This window comes from Onychomys torridus, chromosome 1 (genome assembly GCF_903995425.1).
Source record: "Onychomys torridus chromosome 1, mOncTor1.1, whole genome shotgun sequence".
Taxonomy (NCBI): Eukaryota; Metazoa; Chordata; class Mammalia; order Rodentia; family Cricetidae; genus Onychomys; species Onychomys torridus.
The window spans coordinates 30,405,684-30,417,602 of NC_050443.1; the positions used below are offsets into that span (position 1 = coordinate 30,405,684).

At 54.3% G+C, this 11,919-nt stretch overlaps 1 protein-coding gene and 1 long non-coding RNA gene across 2 annotated transcripts in view; both read left to right on the forward strand.

Moving 5' to 3' along the window:
* Positions 1 to 10,746, forward strand: part of Ryr1 (ryanodine receptor 1) — a 60,982-nt gene extending 50,236 nt beyond the window's left edge. The window contains exons 39-59 of the mRNA XM_036203333.1: positions 247 to 382; positions 588 to 774; positions 855 to 963; positions 2,194 to 2,314; positions 2,408 to 2,577; positions 3,417 to 3,637; positions 3,730 to 3,820; positions 4,682 to 4,822; positions 5,192 to 5,355; positions 5,462 to 5,540; positions 5,702 to 5,791; positions 6,200 to 6,340; positions 6,644 to 6,718; positions 6,795 to 6,870; positions 7,140 to 7,263; positions 7,816 to 7,931; positions 8,614 to 8,681; positions 8,772 to 8,893; positions 9,686 to 9,735; positions 10,123 to 10,183; positions 10,386 to 10,746. Of these exons, the coding sequence (XP_036059226.1) occupies positions 247 to 382; positions 588 to 774; positions 855 to 963; positions 2,194 to 2,314; positions 2,408 to 2,577; positions 3,417 to 3,637; positions 3,730 to 3,820; positions 4,682 to 4,822; positions 5,192 to 5,355; positions 5,462 to 5,540; positions 5,702 to 5,791; positions 6,200 to 6,340; positions 6,644 to 6,718; positions 6,795 to 6,870; positions 7,140 to 7,263; positions 7,816 to 7,931; positions 8,614 to 8,681; positions 8,772 to 8,893; positions 9,686 to 9,735; positions 10,123 to 10,183; positions 10,386 to 10,746 (2,703 nt within the window). The remainder of the gene's footprint in view (positions 1 to 246; positions 383 to 587; positions 775 to 854; positions 964 to 2,193; positions 2,315 to 2,407; positions 2,578 to 3,416; positions 3,638 to 3,729; positions 3,821 to 4,681; positions 4,823 to 5,191; positions 5,356 to 5,461; positions 5,541 to 5,701; positions 5,792 to 6,199; positions 6,341 to 6,643; positions 6,719 to 6,794; positions 6,871 to 7,139; positions 7,264 to 7,815; positions 7,932 to 8,613; positions 8,682 to 8,771; positions 8,894 to 9,685; positions 9,736 to 10,122; positions 10,184 to 10,385) is intronic.
* A 623-nt stretch (positions 10,747 to 11,369) lies between these two features.
* On the forward strand, positions 11,370 to 11,844 carry LOC118575516. Its single transcript, XR_004943871.1, has 2 exons — positions 11,370 to 11,496; positions 11,628 to 11,844. It is a non-coding gene; the product is annotated as an uncharacterized LOC118575516 (long non-coding RNA).
* The last annotated feature ends 75 nt before the right edge of the window (positions 11,845 to 11,919 follow it).

The window sequence follows — 11,919 nt, forward strand, 5'->3', positions numbered from 1 at the left end:
TCATGGAGGTCTTGTAGGCCGTGGCAGGGATGCTGGAGTCTATCCCAAGGGAGACAGAGCCAGTGTTGGGTGTGGAAGGCGGACCTGACTCACGTTCATGGGGTGGCTTGTCAGGTGGAGAAGGAGAGGCAGGTAGGGTTAGCTTGCCGAGAATCTGGAGGTGCGTGGGGCCGAGGAGCTCTAGGATAGCAAGCCCAGCCTTGGGGAGGAGAGCGGTCTTGGGCTGAGCTCCCATCTGCATTGCAGGTTGTATCATACCTGGCAGGCTGTGGCTTACAAAGCTGCCCCATGCTCCTGGCCAAAGGATACCCTGATATCGGATGGAATCCCTGCGGGGGTGAACGCTACCTGGACTTCCTGCGCTTTGCTGTCTTTGTAAATGGTGAGGCAGGGTGGGAGGTGTGGGGTCACTGGCTAAAGCCTCCCTCTGGTGACATCCAAACCCTGAACCAAAAGGCCTCCCCGGGAGGGGATCCCTTTAAGTGTGTTTGAGAGACAGTGGGGACCTGACATTACCCTTGGGTGTTCTGGGTTCTGGGGTGTGGTGGGGTCTCCTCGAGAGCTCTCCTGACCTTTCTGGGTGCCAGGTGAGAGCGTGGAAGAGAACGCTAATGTGGTAGTACGCCTGTTGATACGAAAGCCTGAGTGCTTTGGACCTGCCCTGCGGGGCGAGGGTGGCTCAGGGCTGCTGGCTGCCATCGAAGAGGCCATCCGCATCTCTGAGGACCCTGCACGGGATGGACCGGGTGTCCGCAGAGACCGGCGACGTGAGCAGTGAGTCCCTGCCCCCTTCTCAGTACGGTAGCCACACTACCATGTCCCTGGATTCCTCCACCACCACCTTCTCTCTACAGCTTTGGTGAGGAGCCTCCTGAAGAAAACCGGGTGCACCTGGGACATGCCATCATGTCTTTCTACGCTGCCTTGATCGACCTGCTGGGACGCTGTGCACCTGAGATGCACGTGAGCCCTGGGAGGTCAGGGGGGGCTGGGAAAAGCCTGGGTGTGAATGGTCAGCATTCACCTTTAACCTCAGCATTCAGGCAACATTGGTATAGCTCACTGTGGGTGTGGTCCCAGGCTAGGTGATTCTGGGTACACACTCATGTCCAAGACGTCCTCGGGTCCTGATCCCATGTAGCCCTGTGGAGGAGACAGACAAGGAGTGCAGACCCAGAGGACTCGGGGGAGGGTGGGAAGGTGCATACAGATGAGCTCTTCAAGGAGACTCGAGCCAGGAATGGTGACACACTGAACTCTGCCGCATACATCTGTGATCACAGCCCTGGAGAGGCAGGAGTCCTGGGAATTTGAGGTCAGCCTCCGTCACACAGTAAGACCCCTCTCAGCACAGCTGTGTATGGGGGCACAGGCCTGTCGTCCCAGGACTGGGAAGGGAAAAGCTGGAGGGTCAGAAGCTCAATGTCATCTTTGGCTACACAGTAAGTTAGAGCCAGTCTGGGCTACGTGAGACCTTGCCTCAAAAACCAAACAAGGGGCCACTAGTTCAGTGTGTAAAAGTGCCTGACACCAAGCCTGATGACCTGATTTCAATCACCAGGATCCACGTGATAGGAGGAGAAAACCAACTCCCATGAGTTATGCTCTGACCTCCACATATACACCATAGCATGTGCACCCCCTAATAAATGAAAATAAACAGCCCGGCATGGGAGTGCACACCTTTAGTCAAGAGGTAGAGGCGGGTGGATCTCTAAGTTCCTCTACGTATCGAGTTCCAGAATAGCCAGGGCTATATAACAGAGAGATCCTGTCTCAAAATGTCTCAAAACAAAATAAAACACCACCCCCCTTCAAAAGAAGAAACAATGGCCAGCAAAACGGCATCACCAGGGCTCACTGGACAGTCAGGTTAACTGGAACAATAAACTTCAGGTTCAGTGAGAGACTCAGTCTCAAAAAACAAGAGAAGAGCAATAGAGGACGACAGCCACCTGACGTCAACCTTTGACCTTCACTTGGGGGTATAGGAGCAAGTGCACATACTTGAATCCACATGCACATGTGTGTACACGCACATGCCTCCACATATGCACATGCACACACATGCACATAGCACATACACACAAAGGAGGCTTGCTTTACCGTCAGTGTGTCAGGAATGACTGGAATAGAGCAATTCCCCAATGGGGCACAGTTGTCTGATGATACGCCTATTTCCCTGCCCACCAGCTGATCCAAGCGGGAAAGGGAGAGGCCTTGAGGATCCGAGCCATCCTTCGATCCCTTGTGCCCTTGGACGACCTTGTGGGCATCATCAGCCTCCCATTGCAGATCCCCACCCTGGGCAAAGGTAGATGGGGGCAGGAAATGTCGAGAGAGTGATGTTGGGAGGGAGCAAGAGGTCGTGAAGCACAGGCTAACATCCCACCCTCCTTGCCCATAGATGGGGCACTGATACAGCCAAAGATGTCTGCATCCTTCGTGCCTGACCACAAGGCATCCATTGTGCTTTTCCTGGACCGAGTGTACGGCATTGAGAACCAGGACTTCTTGCTGCATGTGCTGGATGTGGGGTTCCTTCCTGACATGAGGGCAGCTGCCTCACTGGACACGGTGAGCAGACCCAGCTAGCCAGTCACCCACATGCCTCTACACAGGATGGCATCAGCAGAACTGGGATTGCATGCATTTCCCGATCCACCTTTGTGATAGAAAACAAAACCTATGAAAAACAGTTTTGCTGAAGGGTATGTAGGAATCCCTAATACCTTTAGTTATGAAAAGGCATTGACTGGGTGTAGTGATACACACCTTTAACCTAATATCAGAGAGATGGAGGCCAGAGGCCAGTGAGTTCCCCGGGCTACAGTCAAATTCTGCCTTACAAAACCAAAGCAGAGCTGGGTGTGGTGGTGCACATCTTTAATCCTAGCACACAGGAGGCAGGGGCAGGCCGATCTATCACCGTGAGTTGGAGGCCAGCCTGGTCTACATAATGAGACCCTATCTCAAAACAAAACCCCAAATAACAACAAAAAACTGGGCATGCCTGTAATCCCAGCGCTGGGAAGTAGAGACAGATGACCAGCAGTTCCAGGCTAGCCTGGGCTACATGAGATCCTGTGCAGAAGATCGAACATTGCAGAACAACCAAATCAGAGTCATGGGTTCCAGTAATCAGTTCCTGGCTTTGTGTGTGTGTGTGTGTGTGTGTGTGTGTGACAGAGAGACAGACAGAGATAGAGACACAGAGGCAGAGAGAGACACACAGAGAGAGGCAGAGAGGCAGAGTGAGAGACAGAGATTCCTTACTTGTTACCTAAGTAATAAGGATGTGGGTAGAGATCTGGAGGAGTGAGATTTAGGAGAATGACTGATCAGAAAAGAAGCCTGGGTACCAAGGCAACACCAGGGGTATGCAGCGGGCCTGATGGCCTCACCCTGTGTCCCAGGCTACTTTCAGCACCACAGAGATGGCGCTGGCACTGAACCGCTACCTGTGTCTGGCGGTGCTGCCGCTCATCACCAAGTGCGCGCCACTCTTCGCGGGCACCGAGCACCGTGCCATCATGGTAGACTCCATGCTGCACACGGTGTACCGCCTGTCGCGTGGCCGCTCGCTCACCAAGGCCCAGCGTGATGTCATCGAGGACTGCCTCATGGCACTCTGCAGGTGAGGCGGGTCCGGATGGCTGAGAGGTGGGCGGGGCCTCGAGACGGAGCCTCGGGTGAGATCTCCGCCCCCTCGGGGCGTGTCCTCTTCAGGTACATCCGCCCGTCCATGCTGCAGCACCTGCTTCGACGCCTGGTGTTCGATGTGCCAATCCTCAACGAGTTCGCCAAGATGCCACTCAAGGTGAGGGCGGTCCTCAGCGGGAGCCTGCCCTTTTCTCACCTACACTCTGGCTCTGCTTCAGGACCAGTGGGCTCGTTCGTATCAGCCACGCCCACCACAGCTAAGCTTGAGGACAGCGAACTCTGAGGAAACCAATTAGCCTCCTCATTTGCCGGCTAGGATTCCCATGACATTCTCTCTGCGTCATTGGCGCTGCTAACATTCCCTAATTGCCGCTTAATTTGCCTAACTAAGTAAGCCAGCCCCCGCCTCAATTAACATATATCTTCATGGGCGCACTATTTTTCCTAATTAGCATTTTATTCGCATGCCCAGACCACCAGCCTTCCAGTATTCAAATGAGTGCGTTTATTTGAATAAACAGTTCCATAGCTATTCTGAATATTTGCATACTGTCTCTCCTACTTTGTCATTTGCATGCTAGTTTGCATAAGGAGCTACCCCCACTCCAACTTAGACTGTCTTGCATAAGATGCCTAAATTAGCCCCAACTCTAAGTTGCGTATTGGGTAGTGGAGGCCTTTTTGATTACCATATATTTGCATGGGGCACTGCCTATGTTTCTGTTTGACATACTAATTTGCATAAGCACAGATCATCCCATTAGTGTGCACACAACTCTACCAGGAGACTGTTAGCTTGCCTATTTCTGTAAAAACAACAGACAAACCCAGCCGTAATTTAATGCCCATGCTGGCTCTCATTGAGAATACTAACTCTGCAGAATGAGCTATCCAGAACCAGTCTCTGATAGGCATATCACTCTTCCCTTATTAGCATCTCATTTGCACTGCCACCCTCTGCCTCCTGGGGCCTTCTCTGCCTGCCATCTGCTTATGCCTCCTCTTGTGTGTCTCTCAGCTCCTTACCAACCACTATGAGCGCTGCTGGAAATACTACTGCCTCCCCACAGGCTGGGCCAACTTCGGGGTCACCTCTGAGGAGGAGCTGCACCTCACGCGCAAACTCTTCTGGGGCATCTTTGACTCTCTGGCGCACAAGGTCTGGGCACCCATGGGACCTCAAAAGAGCCTGTGTGGAGGGTTTGGGGGTTCAAGCTTCAAGATCTGGAATGAAATCCCTGTTGGGTGTGGCAGCACACACCTGTAATTCCAGTGGTCGGTGGAAGCGGGATTAGGAATTCAAAGTTACTCTTGGGTTATTTATCAAGTTTAAGGACAGTCTGGGCTCCATGAGACCTTGTCTAAAATACAAACAAAAGAGAATGAAATGAGACCTGGGCTGTAGGGAGAGTGACTAGCAGGTTTGTGGGTTCAGAGAGGAGAGTCGATGGTTAGAGGGTGGGTTGGGGACATAGCGTTAGGGTGCCAATGAAGTCTGCATGGTCCTCCCTTCATGCCTGGCACCCAGAAATACGACCCGGAGCTCTACCGGATAGCCATGCCTTGTCTGTGTGCCATTGCGGGGGCACTGCCTCCTGACTATGTGGATGCCTCATACTCATCCAAGACGGAGAAGAAAGCCACAGTAGATGCAGAAGGCAACTTTGATCCCCGGCCCGTGGAGACCCTCAAGTGAGAGCTGGGGACAGAGCGTGGTGGGACTAGGCTGTGCTATGGAAGGTTCCAGAGGGAGAGGAAAACCCCACCCAATGCCTGCCATCCGCGTCTCTACTTACAGTGTCATTATCCCAGAGAAGCTGGACTCCTTCATTAACAAGTTTGCAGAGTACACCCACGAGAAGTGGGCCTTCGACAAGGTGAGCACGCCCTGCCTTCCTTTCCCAAGCCCCATATCTCCTCTAGACCCCACATTGTCTTAGACCCGCAGCCATCCCTAGGACCTTCACTGAGAGCCTCGGTCCCTGCAGGGTACCCCCACCCCTCCGCTGCCTGCCTCTCTCCCCCCTTCCTCCTCCAGATTCAGAACAACTGGTCCTACGGGGAGAACGCTGATGAAGAACTGAAGACCCACCCCATGCTGAGACCCTACAAGACCTTCTCAGAGAAGGTGACCAAACCCTTGGGCCTGATGTCAGAGCTCAGAAAGAAACTCCAAAATCTAGGGGTCTGGGGAGGACTGAGACTCTTCATAGGTTGGTATCTGGTCATGGGATTTGCCTTCTCCCAAGACCAGATGCTTCCCCTGGAGGACCCCAGAACTCTCACGTCCTTTCTCTTAGAGTCCTTGATAGCAAGACCTCTCTGAGGCTCTTGGGAAATGGGTACTAGCACTGTGTTTGAGACACTTGTTTACAGAGCAGGTTAGAGTCCTGGGTTCCAATCCTGACCACATCACTTCCTACTTTCTAGCCCTTGGTGGGGGTTTCTCCCCCGTGAGCTGATAGAGCCCAGGGAAGTTGAACGGTCCTTCCTTCTGGGCCCATTCCACCAGCTCTGCTTCCTCTGTCTACCCCAGGACAAAGAGATTTACCGCTGGCCCATCAAGGAGTCCTTGAAGGCCATGATTGCCTGGGAGTGGACAGTAGAGAAGGCCAGGGAAGGTGAGGAAGAAAAGACAGAGAAGAAGAAAACAAGGAAGATATCCCAAAGTGCCCAGGTGAGCTTGCTAGGAGGCAGTAAAGGTCTGAGCAAGGGGAGGGGCTGGGAAGCGTGGGTCAGGGGAGGTGGATTGAGAGGAGTGGATAGAGGGATTGCGATGAGGCCTGGCAGAGGGGAGGTGGAGGAAGCAGGGGCAGCCCTGAGCAGAAATCTCAGCATCAAACGGACAGACAGCGGAGGCACTGAAGAGCAGAGGAGGGTGGTGGAGACAGGCCCTGAATGGCTGGCTTCTGGAGCCAGGGTCAGAGCTAATTGGTCTTCCTACTGGTCCATCAAGGATCCTCTCCCTCTCTCCTCTTAGACATATGACCCTCGAGAAGGCTACAATCCCCAGCCCCCAGACCTCAGCGGGGTTACATTGTCCCGGGAGCTGCAGGTGAGACTGTGGACTCTATTGGGGAAGCACAGCGTCGCCTGAATCTGGTCCTTGACTCTCTGCATCCCACCTCCAGGCCATGGCCGAGCAACTGGCCGAAAATTACCACAACACGTGGGGGCGAAAGAAGAAGCAAGAGCTGGAAGCCAAAGGTGAGGACATGCAGCCCTCGCACCACTGGCCCCCTTCTTCCTTCCCTTCAGTCCCCCATTCATGAGCCCCGCGGTCACGGGGCCTCCGTTAGAGTCCGGGCTTCTCGGCGTCACTAACACCCTCACCGGCCCTGCTCCACCGCCCTAGAGTCGAGCATCAGAAAGCGATGATGTTTACGTTGTTAGCACCCGTTGAGGTGTGCAGGAATCACACTGAGAGAAACCTGGGTCTTCCCTGGCCCCTGATTTCTAATCTTTGCCGTCCCCAGGGGGTGGGTCCCATCCCCTGCTGGTCCCCTACGACACGCTCACGGCCAAGGAGAAGGCACGGGACCGAGAGAAGGCCCAGGAGTTGCTGAAGTTTCTGCAGATGAATGGCTATGCCGTCACCAGGCACGGGAGCGTGAGCGGGGAACCTGGACTGAAGCCCCGGCAGCCAGGGCTAGAAGGAGGGAGATTTGGGGCGGGGCTTGGGGACGGAGGTGGGGCCATCAGGAAGCCAAAGGGTGGACCTGAGGACTGTAGGGAAAGAAGGGGCAGGGGGGCTCGCCCCGGGCGGTGGTGGCGAACGCCTTTAATCCCAGCACTTGGGAGGAAGAGGCAGGTGGATTTCTGTGAGTTCGAGGCCAGCCTGAGCTACCAAGTGAGTTCCAGGAAAGGCTCAAAAATACACAGAGAAACCCTGTCTCAAAAAAACAAAAACAAGAAGAAGAAGAGGAGGAGGAGGAGGAGGAGGAGGAGGAGGAGGAGGAGGGAGGGTCCTCCAAGGGGGGCGGTGTAGCAAGGCTACAAAGATGAGGCCGAGGAAACAGAGCATGGGGAACTCAGAGAACAGCCCGAAATGAAGTAGAGGCCGGTGGAGGAAGGACCCCCGGCTGACCACTGAGGTGCCTAAAATAGGGCAGGGCTGTGTCTGAGCTGACCCCTCTCTGCCTCTCCGAGCAGAGGCCTCAAGGACATGGAATTGGACACATCTTCCATTGAGAAGCGATTTGCCTTTGGCTTCCTGCAGCAGCTCTTGCGCTGGATGGACATTTCCCAGGAGTTCATCGCCCATCTGGGTAGGAAGAGCTCCTCCCTGCTTTCCAGGTCACCTAGGGCACCAGTTCACCCGTTTCTCCCAACTACTATTTCTTGAGCATCCTTATGTGCCAGTCTCTGCTTTGGATAAAGGGGATAGACTAGCAGGGAGCAAGACAAAGACCTCCTTCATCTGCATCCCAGTCCCAGAGTCAAACAGAATCACACATAACCAAATCTGTGTTCTAGCAAGTGTCTAGTGTTGGGGAAAGAGGATGTTGAGAACCCGGGAAAGGGGTCGGCGAGGAGTGTGGAGCTGGCTGTCATTTAATTAAATAGGGTATTCAAGGAAGACATAGATGACACTGTGCCGTCTATGCCAAGACACCAAGGGGTGAAGGGGGCATCTGGACATCTGGAGGGTGTCCCAGCAAATGGCTTGTGAAACCCCACCATGTTTCAGGCTGGAGCAGAGTGATTGAAAAGGCAGTGAGCTGGGCTTTGCAGGCAGATGGGAGATTAAGAGCTTGTCCTTTGGACAGAGATGGAGCCACAGGAGGGCTCTGAGCAGGAACCTCACCCAGGTGGCTTGCTTGACTGTGGCCAGAGCAAGTATGAAAGAAAGAGAGAGAGAGAGGATTTATCTGCCATCCTTTCCTGACTCTGCCATGCTGGCTCCTGCCACTTAAATACACAGTGACTCCTCCTTGCCCTTCCTCACAGAGGCTGTGGTCAGCAGTGGACGAGTGGAGAAGTCTCCACATGAACAGGAGATTAAATTCTTTGCTAAGGTGAGAGGTGGCCTCAGAGCTGGGGGACTGTGGTCTGGGACAGTCCCTGAACCCCTGACCCAGCCCACCCCGCATTCCTTCCCTCCTTAGATTCTGCTTCCTTTGATCAACCAATACTTCACCAACCACTGTCTCTACTTCCTGTCCACACCGGCCAAAGTGCTGGGCAGTGGTGGCCACGCCTCCAACAAGGAGAAGGAAATGATCACCAGGTGAGCTTCCTGTGACCTCTGACCTTACCCAAACCCCTTATTACTGCCCTCGACTCTTGTGGGCTCTGATGGATAGGTTTTTGTCTTGGGATATTCTAGAGTGACCAATTGTCCAGATTTCTATGGGGCTAGAGGGGTTTCCCAGGACTTAAATGACACAAACCGGTCAGTCACTCTGACAAAGGCAGCCTCACCTCCATCACCTCTACTGGACAGTTATTGCTGTGACTTTCTTTCCTGAGGATTGAACTTTACACTTGCTTAGTAAGCAGTCTACCACTGAGCCACACCCCAGCCCCTCACTGAGGGATTCTAGGCAGGGGCTCTAACACTGAGCCACACCCCAGCCCCTCACTGGAGGATTCTAGGCAGGTATTTTACCACTGAGCCACACCCCAGCCCCTCACTGGGGGATTCTAGGCAGGGGCTCTACCACTGAGCCACACCCCAGCCCCTCACTGGGGGATTCTAGGCAGGGGCTCTACCACTGAGCCACACCCCAGCCCTCACTGGGGGATTCTAGGCAGGGGCTCTACCACTGAGCCACACCCCAGCCCTCACTGGGGACTCCAGGCCATCACTCTCTAAGAATAAGTCACTCCTACAGTCCTTGCCTGTGACTCTTAAGTTTGGTCATATCTCTTTATCCCTTGCTCTGCCTGCCAACCCACCTCTGTGCTCTGTCTCCTCCCTGTCCTCTGGGTTCCTGTCTCCTCTGATCATGTCACCACCATCTAGTTGACCTCCTCATTTCTGGTCCCCTTGTCCTTCTGTCCCTTCGTCTTTCTCCAGCCTCTTCTGTAAACTCGCTGCCCTTGTCCGCCACCGAGTCTCTCTCTTTGGTAAGTAGGCCTGCTCTGAGCCTGTCTGCCAGGTCTTTCTCACTTCCTTTATCACCGCCTCCATCTGAAAGAAAGACTCCAGCTTCAGCCTCCTTCTTATGTTCATTTTTTTTCTCAGAAGAAGACTGGGTCATCCTGCAGGTGGGGTAGTCAGTTGTGCAGGCCTGTCCCACACAGGGACAACCCTGAGCGGTCAGAGCTAGAAGGAAGAGGAGGACAGTCAGGGCCAGGGGTCGGGTGGGGGGTCACCCAGGAGACGGTGGAAGCCCAGGTGGGGTAGATGTGGGGTAGCATGAACCTAGCCAGGAAGTGGAGTCAAGAGAAGGGCTGTGATGGATGTAAGGAGGTGCTGGCCTTGGGGCCCCTTATTCCATATTCCACTCCCAGGGACGGATGCCCCAGCTGTCGTCAACTGTCTTCACATATTGGCACGTTCCCTGGATGCCAGGTATGGCTCGGGGGTACCCGCATACACTTGATTCATGTCCCCAAACCCAGGCCTCCTGCAGTCTCTGAGCCCCAGCCTAGGTGACATGGTGAGAGGAGGAATGGGACGGGGACAGTTGAAGGCTGGGGGAGGGGAGGAGGGGAGGAGGGGAGAGGAGGGGAGATGCTCTGCTTCTGCAGCTGCGGCTCTGCACCCCGCCTAGGACGGTGATGAAGTCAGGCCCCGAGATTGTGAAGGCCGGGCTCCGCTCCTTCTTCGAGAGCGCCTCCGAAGACATCGAGAAGATGGTGGAGAACCTGCGGCTAGGCAAGGTGTCCCAGGCGCGCACGCAGGTGAAGGGCGTGGGCCAGAACCTCACCTACACCACGGTCGCCCTGCTGCCTGTCCTCACCACCCTCTTCCAGCACATCGCCCAGCACCAGTTTGGAGACGACGTCATCCGTAAGGACCCCTGGCACCGAGGGCAAGGGGCACGGGGCGGGGTGTCAGCTTCACCAGCAGTGCCCGTCCCAAGGTGCATGGTGGAGTCGTCAGGTGTTAGAACATATGCTTTCTTGCTATAAGCCAAAGCACACAGTCAGTAAAATGTAGGGGACAGAAGGCATTAACTAAGATGTGAACTCGAAAAACCACAGTGGTGGTGCATACCGCCTCACCATCTCAGCACTCAAGAAGCTGAGGCAGGAGGACTGCTGCAAGTGTGAGGGCAGCCAGGCTATAGATAGTGAATTCTAGGCCAGCCTGGGCTAAAGCAAAAGAAAAGCAAAGGCTGAGGATATGGAACTCAGTGGTAGATTACTGGGCTGGTGCTTAGCAAGAATGTAGCAAGACTCAGTGATAGCTCTCTTAGAATTCACAATGAAAGGCTAAAAGCATGGCTCAGTGGTAGAGCGCCTGCCTAGAACCCCCAGTGAGGGGCTGGGGTGTGGCCCAGTGGTAGAGCCCCTGCCTAGAATCCCCCAGTGAGAGGCTGGGATGTGGCTCAGTGGTAGAGCCCTGCCTAGAATCCCCCAGTGAGGGGCTGGGGTGTGGCTCAGTGGTAGAGCCCCTGCCTAGAACCCCCAGTGAGGGGCTGGGGTGTGGCTCAGTGGTAGAGCCCGTGCCTAGAATCCCCCAGTGAGGGGCTGGGGTGTGGCTCAGTGGTAAAATACCTGCCTAGCATGTACTGGGTTCTGGGTTTCATCCTCAGCACTTGAAAACTAAACTAAACTTCAATGCGAGTATGGTTGTTACCTTTCCCCTGTGGTCCTCTGTCCCTCAGGTTTTTCCTGATGTATTTGATAAACAAGGATGAGACAGAGCACACCGGTCAGGTAAGGGATGCTAATGGGGGATGATGAGTAGGCTATACTCTAGTTACACGCTGAGGGTACTCAATAAACTAGTCTTAGAGAAACCCTGAATTTGAAGATGTGACCAAAGGACCCCTGTCCCCCAACCATAGGAGTCGTATGTCTGGAAGATGTACCAGGAAAGGTGCTGGGATTTCTTCCCTGCTGGAGACTGTTTCCGCAAGCAGTATGAGGACCAGCTTAGCTGAGGTCTGCAGCTGGCCCTCCCCCACCTCAAGTGCCTTACTGCCCTCATAAGCTCCTGTCCAGGCAGCTGGGCACAGTGATGCTGAACCAGACAAATAAAGCCTATTCCTATGCTACACCCCAGCATCATTGTGTTGGATCACTTAAATTTGGGGGGACTGGGCATCCAAAAATCTGTCCCCCCACAGAAAAGCAAGA